The 26592-nt window shown below is 47.9% G+C and overlaps 1 protein-coding gene across 5 annotated transcripts in view; it reads right to left on the bottom strand.

The window, feature by feature from the left end:
* GLT1D1 (glycosyltransferase 1 domain containing 1) overlaps positions 1-26592 on the bottom strand; it is a 97003-nt gene that overhangs the window by 30900 nt on the left and 39511 nt on the right. For all 5 annotated transcript variants that reach the window (XR_006821025.1, XM_046024606.1, XM_046024605.1 and 2 more), the window contains 4 exons: positions 18382-18418; positions 16885-16941; positions 4522-4617; positions 3916-3965 (listed from right to left, as the gene is read on the bottom strand). Coding sequence is in view for 4 of the 5 variants with exons in the window: in XM_046024606.1 (XP_045880562.1) it covers positions 3916-3965; positions 4522-4617; positions 16885-16941; positions 18382-18418 (240 nt within the window). In the remaining variant the exon portion in view is untranslated. The remainder of the gene's footprint in view (positions 1-3915; positions 3966-4521; positions 4618-16884; positions 16942-18381; positions 18419-26592) is intronic.

Below are 26592 nucleotides of genomic sequence, written 5' to 3'. Positions count from 1 at the left end.
GGAAGAGAACAGCATCACATAGCAAGGGACGGCACAGTCTTTCAGAAAGGACCAGAGTTAAGCGTCTGACTCTTGATCTCAGCTCGGGTATCGATCTCAGTGGTGTTCAGGCGCCACTGGGCATGGGGCCCGCGTCAAGAGCAAGGCCCAGAGTGCAGAGCTGCGTGAAGCAAGAGCAGCCCCGTCTAGTGACGCTCGTCCGGTGACGTGCAGTGTGCTGCCTGGGTCTGCCTGCCCCCACCGGCTGTGCGCGTGCATCTCCACTGTCTTCAGAGACGTCCCCCGTTAACTGCGAACTGGCCGTGGCGGAAGCTTCCACACTGTGGCAACAGGCCACTGGGGCTTTCAGAAAATGGCTCCCCGCCCTGCTCCCCACGAGCACCGGTTGCTGGACACTCACTAGCATACCCCAGGTCACGGTTAGGAAGCAAACAAGTGAGCCTTAGATACCAGCCCGCCCAGGTTCCCAGGGGATCTGAGATGTGTGTCCGGAGCATCACATCTGTCTTCCGTGGGACACACAGAATCAAGAAGAGAACAACTTGTCTGGAGGAGTTTGTGATCCCGTGGATTCAGTGCTGCCTTCGTTAGAAGCTCAGATCATCCTGTCTGCTGAGACGGCACCAAGGTTTGGATGGGGCTTTTTGTTTCCCCTTAGATTTGATAGAGACCTTTAATGAGGTAGGGGTATTGCTATGGCCTATTGTGTCCCCCACACCCCAAATTCATACCTGAATCTGAACCCCAAAGACGATGGCGTCAGGAGCTGAGGTCTTTGGGAGGTGAGTGGGTCACGAAGGTAGAGGCCTTAGAAATAAGATCAGTCTTTTTTTTTTTTTTTTTTTTTTTTTTTTTTTTTTTTTTTTTTTTTTTTTTAAATATTTTATTTATTTATTTGACAGAGAGAGAGAGATCACAAGTAGAGCAGCAGGCAGAGAGAGAGGGGGAAGCAGGCTCCCTGCGGAGCAGAGAGCTGGATGTGGGGCTCGATCCCAGGACCCTGAGACCATGACCTGAGCCGAAGGCAGAGGCTTAACCCACTGAGCCACCCAGGCGCCCCATAAGATCAGTCTTAACCGATGGGATCAGGTCTCCTAAATGACCCCGGAGAGCATCCCTCAGCCACGAAGAGGCCTTGCTGGCACCACCCTCTCAGACTTCTGGCCTCCAGGCCCAGGAGAACCAGGTCTCTGTTGCTGGTCCGCCAGCCCATCCATGGGATTCTGTTGCCCAGACGGACCAGACGTGTATGAATGTGTCAGACCCAAAGCCTTCACTTCTGTACTCGGGTCAGGAAGGGCGTGACACCACGTTACCTGAAGCTGACTGGGGTAGGGGAGAACCATCTCCCTGGGCAGTGGGGGAGAAGCAGGCGGACCCCAGGAAAGCTCCAGGAGTGTGCCCCTGACACGGGGCAGGTGCTGACTCCTGCTTCTGCTGAGCGGCAAACCCGAAGCCAAGAGATACACGTCCCGTTTTCCCGCGGGGGCTTCCATTCTCGGTAGTGCACTGCCTTGTAGAAGACGCGCCTTCAATCATTGGTGATCGGTGAGCTGAAGGGCCGTGAGTCTCTGGTCATAACCTGTCATGGAGAGTCCTGGACCCCAACTCAAGTGTGCCCTTTCCTAGTCCCTACACCCCGTCACTGCTTGGGCTCTTTGCCACACAAAAGCAGACCAAAGTGGGCTGTTCCTGCAGCTCTAGACAGTCCCTGGGGGCCCCGGCAGGCGCTCTAGCTGGTGAGCATCCCAGGGCTCGTCTCAGACCTGCGCTTGCCAAGCAAGCCCCTGTTCTTTGGCATCGCAGGGCTATTACTCTGGCTGGAAAATAGCCAGAGGGGCCTCTGGAAGCTCTGGAATCATGAATGCTGCTGGTGATGCGCTCTCCAGCATCGACACAGACCTGCACTTCCTCCACCACCTCCTTCCAGAAGCTAAAGACATAGAGAGAGATAACAGTGATGCATGTTTTAGGCCCTGTGTGTGTGCGAGAGCAAGTGGTAGAAAAGCCGCGTTACTCTGGGATGTGAGACACAGCATCACCGTTCAGTTGAAATGACAAGATGACAACCATGTCCTCCAGAAGACCAGCGCTCGAGAAGCCCTCAGGAGGCAGCCACGCTGGGACTGTCCCCCGCCGCTAGCAGGCTGAACGGAGGGACACAGGTGGGTCTGGGGAGGGGACGCCGGGGCCAGCTGCCCCTCCCTGCTGCCCCTTCCCCTGGCCACTGCCCCAGCTCCTGCGCCCCCGGATAAGGAGTTGTGGTCACGAGCTCTCTGCTTCCGGAGTGTTCCTGAGCCTCTGAGCAGGTTTCCGCACACAGAAACGCGATACAGAGACCCCGGCGGACGGGGTCGTCTGTGGTGTAGCGCAGGTCAGCACTTCTGTCCAACAAGGCTACGTTTTGGGCTCTCTTGCATCCGAACACAAACACTTTGTAACAACTGTTCCCCAAACTCGGGCCATTGCGTGCATTTTTGTAATTTGTCGTATCTGCATACCATCTGTATGGCTCCTTATTTAATATTTTCCTGAAGCCAATTCAATTTATTTTTAAAGAAAATCTTCATAGTTGGAAAGCCAGCATCACATGCCATAAATAGAACATCGCCATGAAAACGGAAATAGTGGAGATGAGAAACCACATTGCTAAATTCTAAGTCTGAGGCTTTCTCTCTCCGGTAGCAGGGATTTCAGCATCAAACTCAAACTTTTCCTTTCAGTAACACTTCGGACGGAAGGATGGAAACAGAATTAAAACATCCTCGTCATAAACAACTCGGCTGCGAGGGGACTTCACATTCAGCAGGGCACCGGGGTTATCCTGTTGCCACCGGAAGGCTGCAGCTGAGCACGTGTGCAGGCGTGTGTGTGTGTGCGTGTGTGTTGCATCAGACACTCACACTGAATGTGGAGTGGTTCATTTTTCATGGGCAGAATCGAGCCCTTGATATTTTTATTAGGTTACGGGATCTTTTTCCAGGTAAACGTACTGTCTCCAAAAGTCTGGGAATACGGAGATGAGTGCGTGTCCCCCGCTGCATGCCGTGTGTGTCCCCAGGGAGCCAGAACCCACAGAAGAGCGTGCCGAGCAGGTAAGACTGCGGTGTGTGGGAACTCGCTCATTTACGATCTCAGGGGCACCCCCATGAGTACAGTGGGTGACATGGCGAGGTCACAAGCTCAGCTATCCCGGTTTGGCAAACAGGACCAAGGAAATGAGCAATGCCTTTCCCCAGGGAGTGCCATTTGCTGCCCTGGCATAGACACTCCACGGGGGCAGGTCCCATTGCTCCCTCTTGGAAGCACAAAGCCTGCTTTGTTTCCCACAGCACTTGGAGTAAATCACAGTTCATTCTCAGGAGAAGGCTCCACCCCAGTGCTCCGACTCCCGAGTGCTCGGCCCCGCGTGTGGGACAGAGCTGCACGTGCTTGACCCGCGTCTTTGAGGGTAGCAGCGACTCTCCTGGAGGCCCATGCAGCGAGACACAGGGTCTCCCAGGCCTTCCGCTGGCCTCTGCTCTCCCGTGCTCATGGATAGTTACTTCCCACACCGCTTGGGTCCTAAATGCAAGTCAGCCAGCTCACCTGGTGCTCGGCGAAGGGACCGCTCTGCGTGGTTTACTGTGCAGTGTAAAGGAGTTTCAGGTACGTGGGCCACATACCCCGTGCGCCCCACGCACCAACTCGGACTGCCGCATTCCCATGAAAACCTACCTGCTGTAGCAGTCGATGAGCTGTGAGGATTTACAAAGCCTCCTCGCCCTTACACTTGCTTTTCATTTATAAAAAGGCAGACTTTAATTACTTCAGCAGGAAAAAGCGCGGTTAAAGAGAAATGTCAACTAATTTGAGAAAACACATAGAAAGTATCAAGACGGAGAGGATAGCAGTGTTTGTGGTGCGCCGACTTACTTCAGGACCTGCGATCACCATGTAGACGTTAGGCTCTTCACGATGCCATTCTTGGGAAGAAAGAGAAAAAAAATTTCAGTGGTTTTATGCCATAGATGGAAACGTAATTAAGTTTAACATTAGTTATATGATAATATAAATTATTTATCACTGTTCATTCAACAGTCGAATTCTATGTATTTGAAATGTAAACACTGAACGTTGTATTATTCTAAATAAAATGCTTTTTCTAGAATGTTATGCATTATCCAGATCTCTCCCTTATTGGAACAATCGGGAGGAAACACTCCGCAAGCCAACACAGACTCAGGGGTGATTCAAGCAACGCAGCAAATCTTCAAACGTGTCCTACAAATGGACACATGTGAAATGTTTCCAGGTAAGATTATGTTGTTCTTACAATTATTCACCGTGTTCGTGATTTCCTCAGAAGCCGAGGGCACAGGAGAGTAGAAACGGACACTACTTATTTTTCTGGTTGTTTCCAGAGTACCCACCTAGAAGCAGTTCTGCTCATGTGGAAAGACGGAGACGGGAAGACTGAAAATCCTACAGCGAGGTAGGCTGGGACCAGTCTTCAAACAGAATTCTGTCAGCAAAACGTACCTGAGAACACATCCACCAAGTAAAGAGGGTCCTTCACTTGTCTAAGGCCACACACCAGGAGAAAGATGTGTAAGTTATCAGCACTTTGGTTAATCCCTGCAAGGGAAGAGTTCAGGTGTTCTTAGTGGGGAGAAGGCACTGGACACCACAGGAGCAAAGACCCGAGACCCGTTCCAAAGCCGGAGGGCTCCCACCTCTCCACACCTGCCCCCCTGCCCCCCGTAACCTTCACACAGGTCACTGCACGGATGATCTGCCCCTCCCGGTGGGAAAACCTGAGCTGAGTTCAGTCCAGGAAACGGGCCGTGCAGGGAGGAAGGGGCAATTCCTACGGAAGTGTAAGCCACCGGCCCTGGAAGGCATTTGGCTAGAATTTCGGTTAGACGAGCATTTCCTTCATGCAAGTGAGGGGGCTTTGTGTGGTGAGGTGACCCCGAGTCCGTGTGTTCACTGAGCTGCGCACACCAACATGGACGTGCCCACAGGTGTGCAGACTAAAGGCATGGTGGCTCCTCTCACCGAGAGCTGGACCGGCTTCATGGCCCCTCGGCTCTGGGCTGGCCTGGGGATTAGCGTTGGCCCACAGAGCCCAGGGTGGGGCCAGCGAGTGACTTCCGGGTTGCGGCCATGGGAAGCCCCGTGTCACTGTCTCTCACTCCCCGGAGCAACTGCCGCCTTCCAGCCAGGCCGGCTGCCTCCTGAGGGACGAGGATATGCGGGGAGACGGCCGGCCAACCCCGCCGGAGCTGCAGGCCTTGGCCCACCGCAGAGGGAGTGCGGGCCCAGCAGCACACAGGTGGGGCCGGCAGGGGCCACCCCAGAGCCTGGGCCCAGCCGCCAGCCCTAAGGCCACAGGAAACCAGGGCTCTTTAAGCCCCTTTGCGTTGAGGTGGTTTGAAGTGCAGCAACAGGCAAGTGATGTGACAGAAATGACCTGTGTAGCTGACACAAGCTGACCTAAAACGTCATCATTCCCAGATGCATGTGCCTGCATCCAAAATCGGGCTGGCGAGAGGATTCGGTGCCTGCATGTATCTCGCCGCTCCCCGCTGTGTGCACTTCCCACGTCTCGGTGCTGCTGTGAGCCGTGCACAGCTGCGTCGTCAGAGCGACAAGGGGACACGGCTGTACCACCTCCACGTGACCACACACGCCGTGTACTGACTGCCTGTGACACGGGGTAAGGCTGCATGTCCCCACGGTCTGAAGTAACTGCTGACAATGTCATCGAGGTGCGGGGGGTCGTGAAGGATCTCCCCACTGTGCTGCGCACCCCGGAACTCACCCTAGGAGGACAAGATGTACTGTGTGACCGAAAGTCCCAGCTGGAAGCCATGTGCAGAATTCGGATCCCAGATCAGAGGACTTTGAGGCCAGGAGACAAGCTATTCCTTTAATAAATGATAACTTGAAGAATTCCTTTAACGGACTGGAAGGTCCAGTGTGAGACACACATAAATTCCCCCTTCCGAGGCAGGAACCATCAGTGAAGCTGAAGCCAGACAGTGAATGTCCAGTGAGGACAAAAATCACAAGTGTCGTCATGAAAATCAGTCATTGGTGACATTGGAAAGTTAACGGAGAGACAAGGAGAAAGCCAGGGGATGTTCTGTTAACCACGCAGGGAAGCCTTAGCCTAGGGCCCAGGGCATGCGGGCGTGCACACACGCACATGCCCACGTGTGCACATTGTTTTTACATCTAGAACAACTCCCGAAGGGCTGTGTGTCCAGATGTGAGCCCCTGGGTGGGACACAACATCACAGACCCCGTCATCACGACATACCTGGAATGTGTGCTCAAATACATAAGAAGACAAGAAGGAAAGGTAGAAAGAGACACGTGAATGTACCAAAAAGGGGGAGAAGTAATGAAAAAAGTACAACAGCAAAGCAAACACAGAGATGACCCAGGGACGGGAGCCGAAGCAAGGCCGGACTGAAAACCTGTCTGCTGTCTTGGCAGAAAGACTCCACTGGCGTCTATACAAGTGCCACACAACAGGCATGATGTCGGAAATGAGTCTGTCCCTTTATTTCACTGTGACGCATGGTCTGGTTTTTGCTCCGCTGATGCCAGGAGAAGTGTGCCTCCGCCCACCCCTACCCAGGACCCCGAGGAAGCCAGCCTGGAGAGAGTGACCCACCAAGGACAATGTTCTGTGACTCGCGGTGAGTTGGGCACGTAGTACGGAAACCTCGTCCATGTGATGTGTCTGCGTCCACACACAGCCCCCATGTTAGCCATATTATACACGAGGAACTCTCATGTTTTCTCTCCCATTTTGGTTTTTTAAAGTGCTGGTTCTGGGGCACCTGGGTGGCTCAATCAGGTGAGCATCTGACTCTTGATCTCGACTCAGGTTCTGATCTCAGGTTGTGAGTTCAAGCCCTATGTTGGGCCTGACACTAGGTGCGGAGTCTCCTTAAAAATTGTTTTTTAATTTATTAACATATAATGTATTATTTGTTTCAGGGGTACAGGTCTGTGAATTGTCAGTGTTACACACTTCACAGCACTCACCATAGCACATACCCTCCCAACGTCCATCACCCAGCCACCCCCTCCTTCCCCCCACCCCCCAGCAACCCTCTGTTTTGTGAGATTAAGAGTCTCTTAATCTCCTTCTCGATCCCATCTTGTTTCATTTTTTCCTTCCCTTCCCCCCAAATCCCCCACGTTGCCTCTCAACTTTCTCATATCAGGGAGATCATATGATAATTGTTTTTCTCTGACTGCCTTCGCTCAGCATAATACCCTCTAGTTCCATCCATGATGTTGCAAATGGCAAGATTTCATTTCTTTTGATGGCCGTCTAGGTTCTTTCCATAGTCTGGCAATTGTGGACATTGCTGCTATAAACATTCGGGTGCACGTGCCCCTTCGGATCACTACATTTGTATCTTGAGGGTAAATACCCAGTAGTGCAATCACTGGGTCATAGGGTAGCTCTATTTTCAACTTTCTGAGGAACCTCCATACTGTTTTCCAGAGTGGCTGCCCCAGCTTGCATTCCCACCAACAGAGTAGGAGGGTTCCCCTTTCTCTGCATCCTCGCCAGCATCTGTCATTCCTGACTTGTTAATTTTAACCATTCTGACTGGCGTGAGATGGTATCTCACTGTGGTTTTGATTTGTATTTCCCTGATGCTGAGTGATATGGAGCACTTTTTCATGTGTCTGTTGGCCATCTGGATGTCTATGCCAAAATGTCTGTTCATGTTTTCTGCCCATTTCTTGATTGGATTATTTGTCCTTTAGGTGTTGAGTTTGATAAATTCTTTATAGATTTTGGGTACTCACCCTTTATCTGATATGTCATTTGCAAATATCTTCTCCCATTCTGTTGGTTGTCTTTTGGTTTTGTTGACTGTGTCCTTTGCTGTGCAGAAGTTTTTGATCTTGATGAAATCCCAATAGTTCATTTTGGCCCTTGCTTCCCTTGCTTTTAGCAATGTTTCTAGGAAGAAGTTGCTGTGGCTGAGGTTAAAGATGTAAGATGTTGTTGCCTGTGTTCTCCTCAAGGATTTGGATGGATTCCTGTCTCAAATTTAGGTCTTTCATCCATTTGAGTCTATTTTTGTATGTGATGTAAGGAAATGGTCCAGTTTCATTCTTCTGCATGTGGCTGTCCAGTTTTCCCAACACCATTTGTTGAAGAGACTGTCCCTTTTCCATTGACATTCCTTCCTGCTTTGTTGAAGATTAGTTGACCATAGAGTTGAGGGTCCATTTGTGGGCTCTCTGTTTTGCTCCAGGGATCTATGTGTCTGTTGTTGTTCCAATACCATGTTGTCTTGATGATGACAGCTTTGTAATGGAGTTTGAGGTCTGGAATTGTGATGCTGCCAACTTTGTTTTCTTTTCCAACATTCCTCTGGCTATTCGGGGTCTCTTCTGGTTCCATATAAATTTTAGGATTATTTGTTCCATTTCTTTGAAAAAAGTTGATGGTATTTTGATAGGGATTGCATTCAATGTGTAGAGTGCTCTAGGTAGCATAGACATTTTCACAATATTTGTTCTTCCAGTCCATGAGCATGGAATGTTTTCCCATTTCTTTGTGTCTTACTCAATGTCTTTCATGAATACTTTATATAGTTTTCTGAGTACAGATTCTTTGCCTCTTTGGTTAGGTTTATTCCTAGGTATCTTACGGTTTTGGGTGCAATTGTTAATGGGACTGACTCCTTAATTTCTCTTTCTTCAGTCTTGCTGTTGGTGTATAGAAATGCAACTGATTTCTGTGCATTGATTTTATATCCTGACATTTTACTGAATTCCTGTACATGTTCTAGCAGATTTGGAGTCTTTTGGGTTTACCACATAAAGTATCATATCACCTGCAAAGATAGTTTGACTTCTTTGCCGATTTGGATGGCTTTAATTTCTTTTTGTTGTCTGATTGCTGAGGCTGGGACTTCTAGTATGTTCTTCTATGTTGAATAGCAGTGGTGATAGTGGATGTCCCTGCTGTGTTCCTGACTTTAGGGGAAAAGCTCTCAGTTTTCCTCCATTGAGAATGATATTTGGGTTTTTCATAGATGGCTTTGATGGTATTGAGGTATGTACCCTCTATTCCTACACTTTGAAGAGTTTTGATCAAGGAAGGATGCTATATTTTGTCAAATGCTTTTTCAACATCTATTGAGAGTATCATATGGTTCTTGTTCTTTCTTTTATTAATATATTGTATCACATTGAGTGATTTGTGATTGTCAAACCACCCTTGCAGCAAATTCAGTTTGGTCATGGTGAATCATCCTTTTAATGGACTGTTGCATCCTATTAGCTAGTATTTTGGTGAGAATTTTCGCATCTGTGTTCATCAAGGATATTGGTCTGTTATTCTCCTTTTTGATGGGGTCTTTGTCTGGTTCTGGGATCAAGGTAATGCTGGCCTCATAAAATGAGTTTGTTAGTTTTCCTTCCATTTTTATTTTTGGGAACAGTTTCAGGAGAATAGGTATTAATTCTTCAAATGTTTGGTAGGAGGGTGCCTGGGTGGCTCAGTGGGTTAAGCCTCTGCCTTCAGTTCATGTCATGATCTCAGGGTCCTGGGATCGAGCCCCACATCGGGCTCTCTGCTTAGCATAGAGCCTGCTTCCCCTCTCTCTTTCTGCCTACTCGTGATCTGTCAAATAAATAAAATTTTTTTAAAAAGTGTTAAACCGGGCACTCATGTTTATAAAAAAAATAATATATATAAATGTTTGGTAGGATTCCCCTGGGAAGCCGTGTGGTCCTGGGCTCTTGTTTTTTGGGAGATTTTTGATGACTGCTTCAGTCTCCTTACTGGTTATGGGTCTGTTCAGGTTTTCTGTTTCTTCTTGGTTCAGTTGTGGTAGTTTATACGTCTCTAGGAATGCATCCATTTCTTCCAGATTGTCAAATTTGCTGGCGTATATTTGCTCATAAGACGTTCTTATAATTGTATTTCTTTGGTGTTGGTTGTCATCTCTCCTCTTTCATTCATGATTTTATTAATTTGGGTCCTTTCTCTTTTTAATAAGTCTGGCCAGGGATTTATCAGTCTTACTAATTCTTTAAAAGAACCAGCTCCTAGTTTCGTTGATCTGTTCTACTGTTCTTTTGGTTTCTGTTTCATTGATTTCTGCTCTGATCTTTATTCTCTTTTGCTGGTTTTAGGCTTTGCTGTTCTTTCTTCTGCTCCTTTAGGTGTAGGGTTAGGGTGTGTACTTGAGGCCTTTCTTGTTTCTTGAGAAAGGCTTGTATTGCTATCTACTTTCCTCTCAGGACCGCCACTGCTGTGTCCCAAAGATTTTGAATAGTTGTGTTTTTATTTTCCTTTGTTTCCATGAATTTTTAAAATTCTTCTTTAATTTCCTGGTTGACCCATTCATTCTTTAGTAGGATGTTCTTTTGACTCTTTCTAACTTTCCTCTTGTGATTTGAGTTCTAGCTTCAGAGCATTGCGGTCTGAAAATATAGAGGGAATGATCCCAGTCTTCGGGTACCGGTTGAGACCCGATTTGTGACCCAGGATGTGATCTGTTCTAGAGAATGTTCCATGTGCACTAGAGAAGAATGTGTATGTATTCTGTTGCTTTGGGATGGAGTGTTCTATGTATATTTGTGATGTCCATCTGGTCCAGTGTCATTGAAGGCCTTTACTTCCTTGTTGATCTTTTGCTTAGATGATTTGTCCATTTCAGTGAGGGGGGTGTTAACGTCCCCTGCTACTACTGTATTACTGTTGATGTGTTTCTTTGATTTTTTTTATTAGTTGGTTTATAAAATTGGCTGCTCCCATGTTAGGCGCATAGATATTTACAATTGTTAGATCTTGTTGGACAGACCCTTTAAGTATGATATAGTGTTCTTCCTCATCCCTTATTATAGTCTTTGGCTTAAAATCTATCTGATAAAAGGATGGCCACCCTAGCTTTCTTTTGGTGTCCATTAGCATGGTAAATGGTTTTCCACCCCTCACTTTAAATTTGGAGGTGTCTTTGGGTCTAAAATGAGTCTCTTGCAGACAGCATATCGATGGGTCTTATTTTTTTTATCCATTCTGATACCCTCTGTTTTTTATTGGGGAATTTAGCCATTTACATTCAGGGTAAGTGTTGAATGATACGAATTACTGCCATTGTATTGCCTCTAAGCTGACTGTTACTGTATATTGTCTCTGTTCCTTTCTGTTCTATGTTACTTTTAGGCTCTCTTTGCTTAGAGGACCCCTTTCAATATTTCCTGTAGGGCTGGTGATCTCAAATTTTCCTCTCTCCCTAGTCTCTGACTGTGCTCATGTGGTCTGTGACTGAGCATGTCTATCTCTGGTCTATGGCCCTGTTTGGAGTCTCCAAGCCCAGCAGACTCCTGCAGCACACTCCCACGCTGCTCCTCCTAGAGGAGGAAGTTGGGGGGGGTGTCTCCCCCATATCTGCCACTTGTGGGGTCCCAGCTCAAAAAGCAGTGTCCCGACTTTGTCGGAGATCATGGTTTAAGGTAACCCCGAGCTGATAGCCCACTCCTCGACTCGACTCCGTCCCTGTAGCCAGCTTCCCGCTCTGATACCTGGGAGCTCTGCCACACTCAGGCACCGCCGCTCTTTCTGTGACCCCAAGGGACCTGATGCCACACTGTCCCTGCAAGGGCTGTACTCCTGCTTAGCCTCTGGAGTGATGTCCCTCAGTGGAGCAGACTTCTAAAGTTACGATTTTGTGCTCCGCTGCTTGCTCTCTTGCTGGGAGCCTGCCCCTCCCCCCGCTGTCTCTCTTCCCATATGTTGCCTTGGATTTACTTCTCCACATGTCCCCACCTTCCAGAAAGTGGTCGGTTTTCTGTTCCTAGAATTGCTGCTCTTCTCTTCGATCTCCTGTTGAGTCTGTAGGTGTTCGGGATGGTTTGATAACCATTACTGGGTAGGTATTGGTCCTAGCGGGCTGAGCGCCCTCCATGCTGCCCAGCGCTCTGCCTGACCTGTCAGTCGCTCCACGGTACTAACCTGATCTGCGTAAAGCTGCTTTCTCTCCCAGCTTCTGTTCTAGCTGCTCTGTTCGTTTGTTTTTTTGTCCGTGTGTTGTTATAAGGAGAAAAAAATCCAAGGGCTTCAGTTGAGTGCATTAGACGTAGTGGATTTTAGCCAGAAAATTTGATTTGGGGGCTGTGAAATATCAAGGGAATCTGGTAACATCAATTTTCCACCTGAAGAACAAAGGGTTTTCCGAGGCCTGGCCAAGAAGGCAAAACACTACCATCCGAGCCTGGCATTGTCCAGTCTCCACATAGAAATAGAATTGAAAGGTGGAGAGGAGAAGAAAATTAAATAGATGTGTTAAGAATAGAGATACAAACAAAAGAAAATCAGGAAGGTCTGGTCAAATTCCTGCTTTCACAGTTTTGGGGTTTGGTGGCTTACAAAGAATTGCTGTTTTAGATGCGGCAGTTATTGGCATTTATTTATTTATTTTTAAATATTTGAGAGAGACGGAGAAAGCACAGCAGGGGAGGGGCATGCAGAGGGAGAGAGAGAAGCAGGGTCCCTGCTAAGCAGGAAGCCTGATGTGGGGCTTGATCCCAGGACCCTGGACTCATGACCTGAGCTAAAGGCAGATGCTTAACCATCTGAGCTATTCAGGCGCCCTGGTTCTTGACATTTAAAAGCAAAAATCAGGGGCGCCTGGGTGGCTCAGTGGGTTAGGCCTCTGCCTTCGGCTCGGGTCATGATATCAGGGTCCTGGGATCGAGCCCCACATCAGGCTCTCTGCTCAGCAGGGAGCCTGCTTCCCCTTCTCTCTCTCTGCTTACCTCTCTGCCTACTTGTGATCTCTATCAAATAAAATCTTTAAAAAAATAAAAATAAAAGCAAAAATCATGTATCATTGAACCATAGCAACATTCAAGTTGGACATGGAAATGTACATAAAAACTCCAAGGTAACTGACCTGATTCCTGTACGTGTATCCTCTGATCAGAGTAACTACTGTAAACAGCATGTACAAAACTGTAATGCTGCCACTCAGTGCCTGTAACCTACTTTAGTCTTCATTTCTCCCTTGCTGGTGTGTTGGAACATGGTATCTGGTTAGCGTAAACATTGTTCGGTGTTTTAAAAAGATTTAGCAGTTTGTTAGCGAGGGCTTAGAGGGAGAACTGGATATTCTCTGAAGGACCCAGACAGAGTGTGAAGGAGGGCATATCATGAAATCAACATCAAGGACCCGAGCAGCAGACGGACGCCCTTGGAGACTGATCAAGCGCTGGTCGGTGGGTGCGCTGCTGAGAGACCCCGCCCCACCCGCCCTGTGACTGCCAGCTGAGCAGCTGGGACAATGCAGGGGCTGAGTGTCTGAGGGCTAGGAGTCTGCCCTGAATTCACCGGATTTTCTGTTTTCACTGTCTGAAGCTCCAAGTGGAAGTGATAGATCAGTCACAGGCCCCGGAGGCCAGGCTGAGATCAAGGATGGGTGGGGAAGACGGTCCATCTCCAGAGCCCGAAAGACGAGAAAGATGAACGATCCCGCAAATGAGAACAGACACCTGCTCATAAAACCCAGAGACACCCATTAATTCTGCCTCCACCAGACGCCAGGACCAGCTGAGTCGGCGACTGTGACACCACCATGCCTCCCTCTGCCACGGGTTCCAGCCACGGTCATGGCTTCTAACTGTGCCCATGAAGGTGGAGCTGTGGGCAGCAGGTCTGAGGAGTCTTGCCCATCCCGCTGCTGTTCTGTTAATCACTCTGTAATAAGACCAATGAAACAATCAACCAGAGACTGCAGGCTTGATGAAAAATCACTCTCCTTTTGGAAATTATGACTGTTGGTCACAGCGCCAGCGGCATCCCATGATATATAGAAGCTGAAATAACCCCCCAACAGGCGATTTCCAGCGGGCCCGGCTGGATCTGAGTAATGGCCTGTGCTTCCCAGCGCGACGGAGCACTGGGGCAGCGGGAGTTCCTCCATGACGCGGGGAACAGCCCTGCTGCTGGCCTCAAGGCTGATGGATGCACTTGCAAAACGGTTTCTATAACATGCTTGGAAATTTTCGTTTTCCAGTGGACCCTAACGCTGACCTACAGTAGGTGGTGGGGGTTTCTGTCTGATGCTTCCAGAGAGGAAATGGGCTTGGGGTCTGCATGTTTGCTTGCAGACAGGGCTGTGGTTTGCATTTTCATCTCCTCTCTGAAGTTTACGTCAGGCTTGCAACGTCAGAGTCCCCCTTTCCCCTCAACCATACCCTTGCAACGTCGACCCTCACAAGAAACAGTGGGGGTTGGAACAGAAGAGTTCGTACACTTTACACTGCACTCGGTGAGGCAGTGGCAGCTGTTCCCACACCCTCAGCAGAATTACTGGACTGGTTGGCCTGTAGGGCCATGAGAGTCCCCAAGAGCATACACTTATGGGGCTCATGGGTGAGCAAGAAAACTTCCTGTATTTAAAGATACTGTGATATGCTCATTGATGCTGCCTTCTCAGCAGATAATTATGCATGATGCAAGAAAGCTCTAAGCACATCAATAATCTAACCCAGAGATTCTGTTTTCAGGTGTTCCAAAGAAAACAACTGGGCCTCAACACCCAAAGAACAAATAATCCAGTCAAGAAATGGGCAGGGGACATGAACAGAAATTTTGGCAAAGAAGAATCCAAATGGCCAATAGACACATGAAAAAGTGTTCAACATCACTTGGCATCAGGGAAATACAAATCAAAACCACAGTGAGATCCCACCTCATGCCAGTCAGAATGGCTAAAACTAACAAGTCAGGAATGACATGCTGGCGAGGATGTGGAGAAAGGGGAACCCTCCTACACTGTTGGTGGGAATGCAAGCTGGTGCAACCACTCTGGAAAACAGCCTGGAGGTTCCCCCAAAAGTTGAAAATAGAGCAACCTGTGACCCAGCAATCGCACTACTGGGTATTTACCCTAAAGATACAAATGTAGTGACCAAAGGGGCACGTGCACCCGAATGTTTATGGCAGCAGTGTCTACAATAGCCAAACTGTGGAAAGAACCTAGATGTCCATCAACAGATGAATGGATAAAGAAGATGTGGTTCAAGGGCGCGTGAGTGGCTCAGCGGGTTAAGCCTCTGCCTTTGCCTCAGATCATGATCTCAGAGTCCTGGGATAGAGCCCCACATCGGGCTCTCTGGTCAGCAGGGATCCTGCTTCCCCTTCTCTCTCTGCCTACTCATGATCTCCGTCAAATAAATAAAAAAAAAAAAAAAGATGTGGTTCATATATACAATGGAATACTATGCAAAATAAGTCAGAAAGAATTATCACATGATCTCACTGATATGAGGAATTTGAGAAACAAGGCATAGGATCATAAGGAAGGGAGGGAAAAATGAAACAAGATGAAACCAGAGAGGGAGACAAACTATAAGAGACTCTCAATCTCAGGAAACCAACTGAGGGTTGCTGGAGGGGAGGGGGGGTGTGAGGGATGGGGTGGCTGGGTGAGGGACACTGGGGAGGGCACGTGCTATGGTGAGTGCTGTGAGCTGTGTAAGACTGATGAGTCACAGACCTGTATCCCTGAGGAAACAACACATTATATGTTATTAGAAAATGGGCAAATTTTACAGTATGTTTTAAAAAAGAACAATTGGGCTAATGTATGTAGATCGGAATGTATGTAGCACCTGCATCACTCGATACCAATGTGTTTACAAAAGGGTTGGTCGAATAAGTCTGTAGAACTCAATACTACAAGGCATTTGTGATTAGAATAAATTCATAAGATTTTAGGATCTAATGTAAAAAATCAATTGTACTTTTGTATACCGGCAACAAACAATTCAGAAATAAAATTTAAGAAACCTTTAGAGGAGCATCAAAAATAATAAAGTCCTTAATAATTTTTTATTTATTTGAGAAAGAGCACAGTCAGGGGGAAGAGGAGGAAAGGGAGAAGCAGGCTTCCCACTGAGCAGGGAGGACCATGTGGGCTGAGATTATGACCTGAGACCAAGGCAGACGCTTAACTGGCTAAGCCACCCAGGCGCCCGTTTCTTTAAAAAAACAGACTTGTACAAATCATTATGAGGGTAAATGAGACTCAAAAAAGTGGACAGATCATGTTCTCATGGACTTTAAGATCCCCATTCATCTGCAGATCAATCCAGTGGGGTTTTATTAGAGATTGACAGGTGGGTGGAAACATACTGATAGGCGGAACACCTAGAACAGCTGAAACAGCTGCTAAGCCGAGTTACCGCCTCACAGCACCATCTCAACACTCTGCAAACCTGCAGCAAGAAAAGCGCGACATCGGCGGAGGGCAGACGTGCGGACGGCGGACACTCGCACGTGCTGACCTGCTTTTCGGCAGAGCGATTCGGCGTTTCGTGAACGATACTAGCACAACATGCAGGAAGAGAGGGATTTTGATCCCTACCTCATATCACACGCAAAAATTAATTTCAGATGGGTTAAAATCCAAATGAAAGCGCTAAAAGATGAACACTTAGGGAGGAAAAGAAATTGGGAAAGCCTTCTGTGTACTTTGACAGGCAAAGGTTTCTCGGTCAGGGCTCAGACAGTGCTAACCATTAATGAAAAAGGATAAACTAAAAGAAAACAGGTAAACTGGAGGAAACAGAAAACATTCACATATATACACATATCTCACAGAAGACCTGAACCCAGAACGGATGAAAAATCCTTCTCCAAACCCTCTCTTCTTCCCATTCTCCCAAGGAAGAGGCATTCCTGACGTCTCCGGGAGCACAGAGAAGCCAGGGTACCCTGGCCCCAACTCCCTCTCCCCCGCCCCTTGTTCCCTTTGACCTGAAGAACCTCTTCTCCCAAACCCCATGAGCACCCCATGTACCTCACGCCACTGAACAGGAAGCACCCTGATCAAAATGTCTCACCTGAACGGTGGAGGAAGGTGTCCCAGCTGAAGGCGGCATTTGGTACGGTCACGACTCCTGGGTCGAAGGAGAGAAAGAGCAGCCACGATGATTAGATGCAACCCGCTAGCTTGTGTCCACGTGCAAATAATGGTCTCCTACGTGGTTCTGACGAAGAGCTCAAAGTTCCGAGTACCTTGTGCACGCCTGTTCATCCCTCCCGCACGGGACCTTCAAAGGGAGCCCGCGGGTCCAAAGCAAGGAAAGGCGCCCCCCACCCCCGACTGCGCCATCCACTGCTGGGTTGGCCAGCCGTGTCTCTAACAAAGGCAGCAGGCTTCTGCGTCACGGCCCCATGTACGAATTAAGTTTCTGCTTAAAATTCCTAGTCTGGGCCCTCCCCACATCACACAGGACGGCCTGCTATCCTTGGCATCTCCTTGAACAGATTTAAGTTTAAAATTCTGAAAGGAACATTTACGATGTAGGGCACTCAGGCAACACTTAACAGCTTACCGTGACAACGGGAAACATCTGAAGTTTCAGGATGTGTAAATTAAGTCAAGGAACCCTCTCTGCAACTGACCTTCGAGATCGTCACCCACACCAAATGATACTGATGACTCACTTTCATACTAGTTAGCGAGTGTGCACTGCACGGCCGCCCTGGGCACAGACCCTGGGTGGGTGTAGCCCACACACCCCTGGGACCCCTGAAAGCCCCGCTAGGCAGAGTCCCCCAGTGTATCGAGCTGGAAACTGAGGTCCACACAGGTTAAGCGGTGTTCACAGCGACTCAGGGTGTAGGTCGTAGAGGCCATGGCCAAGCCCGTTGCCTGCCTAGGGCGCCCACGTGGCCCTTGACTAGGAGTCAGGCCGAGACAGCACCGGCGCTCACACCTGGAGACTCCTTTTATACACACATACGGAGCTAGTGCATCGTTTTTAAAACGTCTGTTCCAATTGATAAGTGGTTCTGCTATATGTCTCCCCGAAACCCCCGAGCACGTCCCCCTGTGATAAGGCACAGAGCAGCCGAGGCGGGCCTCCGGGCTGACCTGGCCTCGTGGCGGGTTCCGTGTCTCCTCTGCAGTGGCTTTTCCCCGGGACTCCTGTTGTTTCAACGAGAACACAGTGGTCCCCTCACTGCGTTCACGTGCGGAGGGCTTCCCCAAGGGCTGTGGAGGCCACTGCTGGGGAGGGACTGCCTGGGTGAGGGCCAGAAGGGGTGAGGTTGGAGTGGGAGGGCTCTGCTTCCCCCCTCTGTACACACGCCCCCGAGGGAGCACGCTGCACTTCTACTGGTTGAAACTGGTAAATGACCTGTATTACAAACTGTCCTTTTACAACGTTGCTGTAGCTGTCCCTTACCTTCACGTTGGGAGATAATAGGTCCCGTCCGTCCTACTAATTATTAGGAGGTAAATCTAAGGCCCCATAGGATTTCACCACAAACACGTCCGAGCTCAACTCTAGAAGGACTCATCTTTAAAAATACATAAATCTGAAAATTCTTACCTTGACTCTGGACGTAGATCTTCCCCCTAGCATGCGGCTTTTGAAAAGAAAGGAAAAAGGACAGTAAATTGGGTTGTCCATTACAGCTGCGTTTTAGAAAGAAAATGAAGGCCCTAAAATAAATCACCTCGGAACACGTCACGAAGGATCATCCGCGCAGCCGCTCCCACACTAGTTACTTTCTAAGAGCAAAAGTTCCTTCTGCTGTTAATGGGGTTAGCCCATAAAAATGCATCTCCGAGGTAAGCAGCACATAGAGGTCCCTCAGGTTAGGCGTGATGCGTGCGGACGGCTGTGTGGTTACACGTTAGTAGAGAGTTAGGGAAGCTCAGACAGCGAACACGCTGATGGCAGGGCCTGTGGGGAGCCTGCCCACCGCGTGCAGAAGCTGGGGGAGACGTGTGGGAACCCTGGTTTGAGTACACAGATCCTTCAATGGCAAGACTATCTGCCCAGCCCCCGCCTGTGGGGAAGGAGTCAGGAGGGACAGGAGGCCGAGGGAGGAGAGGGAAGGGGCTGGAGGTGAGGCATTGGGCCATTTTCAGGGCAGTGGACTGCGACCCCCTGCACAGACAGGAATCTCCACTTTGCTCCGGTCCTTCGTGTCCCATCCTGTGTCTGAGGCCCCTAACGCCCGGACCGGCTGCCTCTGTTCACAGCGCAGACGCACCCCCTTTTAAAATGCCCTTAAGAGAGGAAGCCTTACAAAATTTTAACTCTCCTCCCTGCTAGCGAGAAAAAAGGTTAACTTTAATGGGAAATATGGCTAACAGCCACAGTCTGGAATTAGAAACTGACGTCCAGAGCCCTAACGTCCCATTTGTGTAGTTCCAATCTCACTGGAAAGCTGGAGAGACTTTTACTGGTGTGCAGGGGAAGACGGGGTGCTGCTGCTTCAAGCGGCCCCCAGAAAGGGTGCTCACACACCGGAAACACCCAACAACCTGGTATTTAAACCTCAAAGTGAACACCAGCGTTTGACAAAAACAGATTCAGTGTAATTCTACATAGACTTGGTTAATTAAGGGAGGGCATAATAAGGGTTTTTCCTTGCCTCTGTTTCCATTAGAATAAGCTCTGTCTGCAGTTAGAACTGCAGAAGCCCACGATGCTCCCTTCAGGAACATTCCTTCTGAAACAAACACAAATTAATGAAACTGGTGTCGTATATCCATAAGCAGAATGAATGGACTCTCTGTGGAAATTTCTGGATTTATCTGCTGGTCTTTACATATCTTAGAGCATTATTTCCCTTAAATCTACTCAAACCGTGAGAAAATAAGTACCAAGTCCTCTATGGACGTTTAAAACATGTTATGAATGATACTTTAAGATCTCATCCTAGTAAGTCAAGAAAATAGTGTTACAGTATAAAAAATCTGGACCTGGTTTATTTTTAATCTTTATAATAAAAACTGGCAAAAGCCAGCTGGCTTATATTGATTTTGAAAAACATTCTCTATATTAAAATGCTCTAAATACAAATTAGCTTTCTTTTCTCAATATTTATTGCTCTTTCTCCTGCCTTGAAATAATGTAAGAATCAAACCCCCTGTATATCAGTTCTCTTGCAAGATCAGCTCATCGATGCAGAAAATGAAAAAGAGGGGCTGTGTGCGCGTGTGTGCATGTGTGTGCGCGCGCGTGTGCAGGGGTGGGGGCAGAGGCTGCTCCACCATGTGTGTGCGAAACCGTTACCTAATCTGGCCCATTGCTAGATACAAAAAGCCAGTGTCCTGTTGGATAGATACTTAGAAATACACGTGACCTTCTGACAGACCCAAACGCTAATACATGCCTTTTTATAATGGAATAACAAACATCACGCAGATCCCCCATTTTTAACATCTGTATGACCTTCGGAAACGAAGCTCTCTGTAAGTAGAAACCACAGCCAGTGTTGTTTTTGAAATACACATATAACCGCAGGACCTATGGGTGCCAAAAGTACTAATTTTTATTTTGGAATTACAAGGCAGTATCTGAGGATGGCTTTGTTAAAAAGTACTTTGAAAAGAGCTACAAATTGCTTTCGAACAATCAGGGCTTGTACGTGGGAGGCTCTCAAAACATACCTATGCCAAAAAAACGCACAGGAGTTGCCTTTTCAGGGGCTGTGGTTCTCTTCCTTCCCCTCCCACTGTTCCCTTAGAAATTGGTTTTTAAGCAAGGAAAGAAAAGAGAAAAGGAAAAACACGTGAATGGGACAAGGAGCGACTCCAGGACTTGATCAGGATTCAGGGCCCTGGGCTCCAAAGCTGGCGGCAACCCACAACTAGGAATGCCAACAGGAATGCTAGAGGGAAGATTTCTTTTTTAAAGAAACAGTTAAATCTATGGAGTAAATAACTGGGGATTATTGATGTTATTCAAAAGCTCCCCCCTCCCGCCCCAGCCGTTCTGTGCCTTGGTGATTTATGAATTTGAAGCAATTCTGATCACTCCAGACATCTGCGCACCCTGGTCACGAGCGTGTGAACGCGGGTCAGGGGGCTGCGATCTGGAACTGACGAGCTTCCCACCCTTTGAGTTACACTAAAACGTCTCAATTCCCAGGGATCTTATTTGGGGAAGAAAAATGCAAAGAACATTTCCAGTTCCATCAGGAAATCTCGGAGGAAAGCCAATTTTAAAAGAAGTTATTAAAAATGATTAGCTTCCTTGGGTACAGTGGGTCCCTGAGTTTCTCCTGCAGCGTCTGCGGGGAGGGCCGCAGACAAGGAGGGCACCGAAGGCCGAAGCCCTGTGAGACGAAGGGTGGGGAGTCTCCATTTGGGTGGGCACCAGAACCAAAGCTGTGGTCTGTGTTCCCACTGCTGCCAGTGTGGTTCCCAGGGCTAGGCGGGTACAGAGCCATGGGCCATGCAGGAGGAGGAGTCAGGCGTCCACAGGACACGCGGGCAGCGCAAAGTTCAGCGATTAGTCGGCGCACGGCTTGTTGCAAGGGGCTGGCGCTCACACCTGCGTGGGCTTTGGGAGCTCACCTGTGCCGCCAACGGCGCATGCGACAGCCCGTGAACTCTGTCTTGCTTTCTGCATTTTAATTTCCAAAAGAATTTTGACGAGTACATGCGCACACTGAAAGTAAAAGCACACTTTAGCTAGGGCCTCCTGTAAACCACTTTGAGAAAGTTATTTTTCTTTAACAAGTGCCGAGGCAACACACAACACTGGCACCCCAGAAGGCAGGGAGGCACCAGCTCCAAACTAAAAAAAAAAACAAAAAAAACTCTAAAACGTAACAACGCCATAAGGCTGAGCTCAGCGCTAACCTCGGCAAAGAGGACAGATGGGCCATTCTGGTTATCCTCATGCTTTCTCGAATTTGATAACCACTTCAAGCAATGTTTACTCAAACTCAAGATGTTTAAAGAACCAGCTAGCTCACAAATAAATATTCGAATCTGAAGAAAGTCCTGTTAGCAGAGTACCTCTTAGAAAAAGTGGGTCGACAGTGCAGTTGAATTTTCTGCAGGCCTGTGGGGGTCTGAACCCAATGAAGACCTAGTAAACCCAAGATCGTTGCTTTTTTTTTTTTCTTTTTAAATATTTTATTTATCTGACAGAGATCACAAGTAGGCAGAGAGGCAGGTAGAGAGAGAGGAGGAAGCAGGTTCCCCACTGAGCAGAGAGCCCGATGCGGGACTCGATCCCAGGACCCCAGGATCATGACCTGAGCCCAAAGGCAGAGGCTTAACCCACTGAGCCACCCAGGCGCCCCAAGATCGTTGCTTCTGCAGAGAGAAGAGCCTTCCGTTACGATATATACCTAATTTGCTTAACTTTTTTTATTCTTGTGAAGTAGTCACATTTTGTGGTGAAAGTCTGGTGGATTCAGAGAAAGAAATCTTCACTTCGAACCCAGATTTGCATGCTGAAGGTCTATTACGTACCGTGACAAGAAGCCAACACTCTGTGCAGACTAGCTTTCCATTTCCATAAGGCATACATCAAAGTTAGCAGTGGGTAGAGAATTAGATTCCTAAAAACGCCAAATCAAGGTTATAATTTCACAAGCCAGCAGAGCAGGGTTTTCCCAAAACACAACCGGTGCTGCACTTGCGCGATGAACACTAAGGATGCTGCCTGCAGAGCTGGTGAGGGGCCCAGGGACCCTGCCCTTCACAGAGCAGGTGAGACCTCATGTTTAGGCTGATAGAAACAATAATAAACAAGCAAGGACAATTCCAAACAAAGGCATTTCATATTCAAAGAGACAACACAAAGCCATTGTTATTGAAATCCAATCAAACTAATTGGTGTAGTTAGCCAGAGATAGGTGGGGGCCACAAGCAGCCCCCAGAGGAGCACCCTGGCTTTCTTGGCGGGCTGAAGGGAACCCAGGGCAGACCCAAGAAGCCTCTTCTGGGGGCACTTCCTTTAAGACGTCTCCCACCACCGGATGCTGTGTGAGCACTCGTCTGAGCGATCTTGAAAGGTCGTCCCACACTTGTCCGCCTGGAGCTGGGCTGACCAATGAGCCAGCCTCCAGCCACATGAGACCACCGAGCCCTTGAACCAGGGCTGGTCTGAACAGAGACGTGCCCGAGTGCAAAAGGTACACTGGATTTTGAAGACCCAATGCAAAAAAATATATATATACATATATATTTATATTTATATATGTATACACATGTATATTTATATTATATTTATATATATTTTATATGTGTGTATATATACATATATATTTATATTTATATATGCATACACATATATATTTATATATTTATATATATTTTATGTGCGTATATATACATACATATTTATATATGCATACACACATATATTTATATTTATATATTTTATATGTGTGTATATATACATATATATATTTATATTTATTTATTTATTTATTTATTTATTTTTTTTTTTTAAAGATTTTTTATTTATTTATTTGACAGAGAGAGATCATAAGTAGGCAGAGAGGTAGTCAGAGAGAGTGAGAGGGAAGCAGGCTCCCTGCTGAGCAGAGAGCCCGATGTGGGACTCGATCCCAGGACCCTGAGATCATGACCTGAGCCGAAGGCAGCGGCTTAAACCACTGAGCCACCCAGGCGCCCCCCTATATTTATATTTATATATGCATACACATATATTTATATATTTATATATATTTTATTTTTTTATTTTTTTATTATTTTTATTTTTTTTTTAAAGATTTTATTTATTTATTTGACAGAGAGAGAGGACAAGTAGACAGAGAGGCAGGCAGAGAGAGAGAGGAAAGCAGGCTTGCTGCTGAGCAGAGAGTCTGATGCGGGACTCGATCCCAGGACCCTGAGATCATGACCTGAGCCGAAGGCAGCGGCTTAACCCACTGAGCCACCCAGGCGCCCTTATATATATTTTATATGTGTGTATATATATATATATATTTATATATGCATACACATATTTATATTTATATATATTTTATATGTGTGTATATATACATATATATCTGAACTATCTCATTAGTCATTTTTACATTGATGGCATGTTTAAATAAGATTTTGGATACAGACAGTGTGCAACAGAGAACTTGGCCTTTTCACGACACCTCTGGGAAGTAACCTCTTCCTCTAGGCGGTGCCGGTCCCAATCACTGGTCTTTGGGTGGGAGCCGGCCATACCACAAAGACCACCCATGAGATTTAGGGTGGGGCCTTGGAGCCGAGTGGCATCTGTCCACTTGGACACTGTCGCCAGCCATGTGGGCAGCCAACCAACCAGTCAAGCCTACAGAGTGAAGTTCCAGTAAAGACAGATGCTCAACTTGGGTAAGCTGCTCTGGCAGGCGATCCTGTCAGGTCAATGACCAGAGGGCAGGACGGCTTGACTCCGCAGAGGAGAAGGCAAGGGTGCCTTTGCCCTACACAGCTCTATGATGTGGCTGATTTCAGTCTGATAAAGTCTACGACTTCCCTAGGATAAACCATAAGCACGAGGAGAAGAACCGTCAGTGAGTTCTCTCTAATCTGGGATACTGAAATCTGATTCTGGTTTGACAGTAATTAGGTAGGATTAACTAAGCGACACCCTGAGCCAGGCCTGCGCCCTAAAATAAAGAACAGAGAATTAAAAACAAAAGCTGGCAATTCGATAATGAAGAGCCAAACTTAATTACTCAAGAAACATCGCTGTGCAGAACACATAAGCAAAAATCATCTCTCTACAAAAATCCATCTAAAATAATTATATAAGTGTGGCTGAATAATGAAGCTTTACATTATTTATACGTACACCTTATTTGTAAAAGATATTAAGATAAAGGTATTGAGCAGAACTTTACCAAAAAATCCTCTACCAACAAAAGGACACAAGCCATACTAAAAACCCGCTCACACTGGAGTCTAGTAACCAGCACCCGCCGCTGTGAACTCTAAACCACAAACACCCGTTCCTTATCATTAGCTTATATTATAATCTCTTACATCATCACCTCAGACTGAACTTGTACCGCCTACTCAATTTTTTTTTTTTTAAATGCTTTGCCAGACACTTGGAAAAGTATCTTTCTGAAAAGAGAGAGCCCTGACCCAGGATCACCCAGACCATCTGGGAACCAGAGTGAAAGCCAGGGTTGGACCTGGCACCGAGACGTCAGCGGGCCGGTCCACGGCGCGTCATCACTGCTACGGTCCCCCCTGCCCGGACTGGGCCTGCTCTGTGCACTCTGGCTGGTTCCCTTGTCCCTGCCTCTGACAGTGAAGCTCGGGGAGGAAAAACCCTGTGGTCGGCCGGCACTTTGCACTCGTGACCCAGGCTCTGGCCCTCCAAGGGCACCCTCTCCCGAGGCCAGCCGCACCCTGCAGCTGCGGCCCCCACACCACCGCCGGAGTCCCGTACGCAGCTCCGATTCAGTGCGTCTGGGACTCAGAGTCCACTCCTCTCCCTTCCCAAATTCCTTCACTCGAGTTCTTCCAAAATTTATTGACAAAAATCTTAAATCATGTTATCATTCTTGAGTCCCATTTATTTCCTCCTTATATGCTACGGTCTTCCCACACAAAAATGTATCCGGAAGCTAGTACTTAGGTTATAAAAATCCTTGTCAAACTGCATTTACAGGTAAAATAGCACGACAGCAAACTTGAACAAAAATAGCCCAGACTGTAAGTGTGTGCATCTGTGTGTGTCCACGTGCAAGGGGGAGAATGACTGGAGGTGAAGAACGGAAGAACGGGAGCAGGGGCTGGGTGCGGGGCACACTTCTTTTCTTGCTGCTTTCGCTTATGCGTGGAAATTTCTGTCCTAAAAAGTTCTAAAGAAGGGTCTGTCCCTGGTGAATTCAGTTCAACAAGTATCTGTTGAACACGAGGATGTGTTACCCTCTGGGGATGCACGGTGAACCCCACTTTGTCCCTGTCCTCAAGGAGCTCTCGACCACACAGGGTGAAGGCAGAAACAAGCACCAAGGAACTCCCGTCCTGTGTCCGCGCCCCTGCAGGGACAGGAAACCCTTCTGCTCACGAGGCCAACTGCACCCGCACTCCTCTACTTGCTTGGCCACGGGGACAGGAGCAAACTATTACTCAACACAAGTTCCAAGACGGCTTTCTTCCTGGTGCAGAGCCTCATGAGGGACAGAGACCAGGGGAGAGTCTGCAGCTGTCCCCAGTCCTTCGCAAAGGCCCGGCCACAGCAGCCGGGAGCCCACCCAGACCCCCCAGCCTGGCTGAGCTGACCTGGGCAACACGAAGAATGATAGGAAGTGTGTGATTTAAGGCACTGTATTTGGTGTGGTTTATTATATAACAAAAAAACAGATACAGGAAGCGAACACATCTATACCGACTTGGGAGGGCCCTAAGGTCAGCAGACAAAGGTGATATTTGAGAAGGAGATGCTTGAGGGAAGGACAAGGACCAGCCACTTCGATAGGTCAAAGCTTCCTTTCATGTCTGGCTAAGACTGTTGGATCCCCACACTGGCCGCTCCGTCCGACGAGTTCCAGCTGAGCTACGTCAAGAAAAGCCAGCATCTCGCTGATCACTCACTGGGAAGGGGCGAGCCTTTTCGGATCACGGGAGGTGTTACTCTTGGGTATTTACACGAGAACTCAGCAAGTGGTAACATCCTGAACTTAAGACGCGAGAGGGACTGAACTCACGTCACACACTGCTCCACCGGAGCCCATGCGCCCAGCTCGTGCTTTGGACGGATTCCGTCCTGACGCAGGGCTCCATCGCGCTGCCTGTCACTCACTGGGAAAACATGCGTTCACGG

This window comes from Meles meles, chromosome 12 (assembly GCF_922984935.1).
Source record: "Meles meles chromosome 12, mMelMel3.1 paternal haplotype, whole genome shotgun sequence".
Lineage (NCBI taxonomy): Eukaryota > Metazoa > Chordata > Mammalia > Carnivora > Mustelidae > Meles > Meles meles.
Note: the sequence above shows the minus strand (reverse complement) of the source record. Positions and strands in the feature narration are given on the sequence as shown.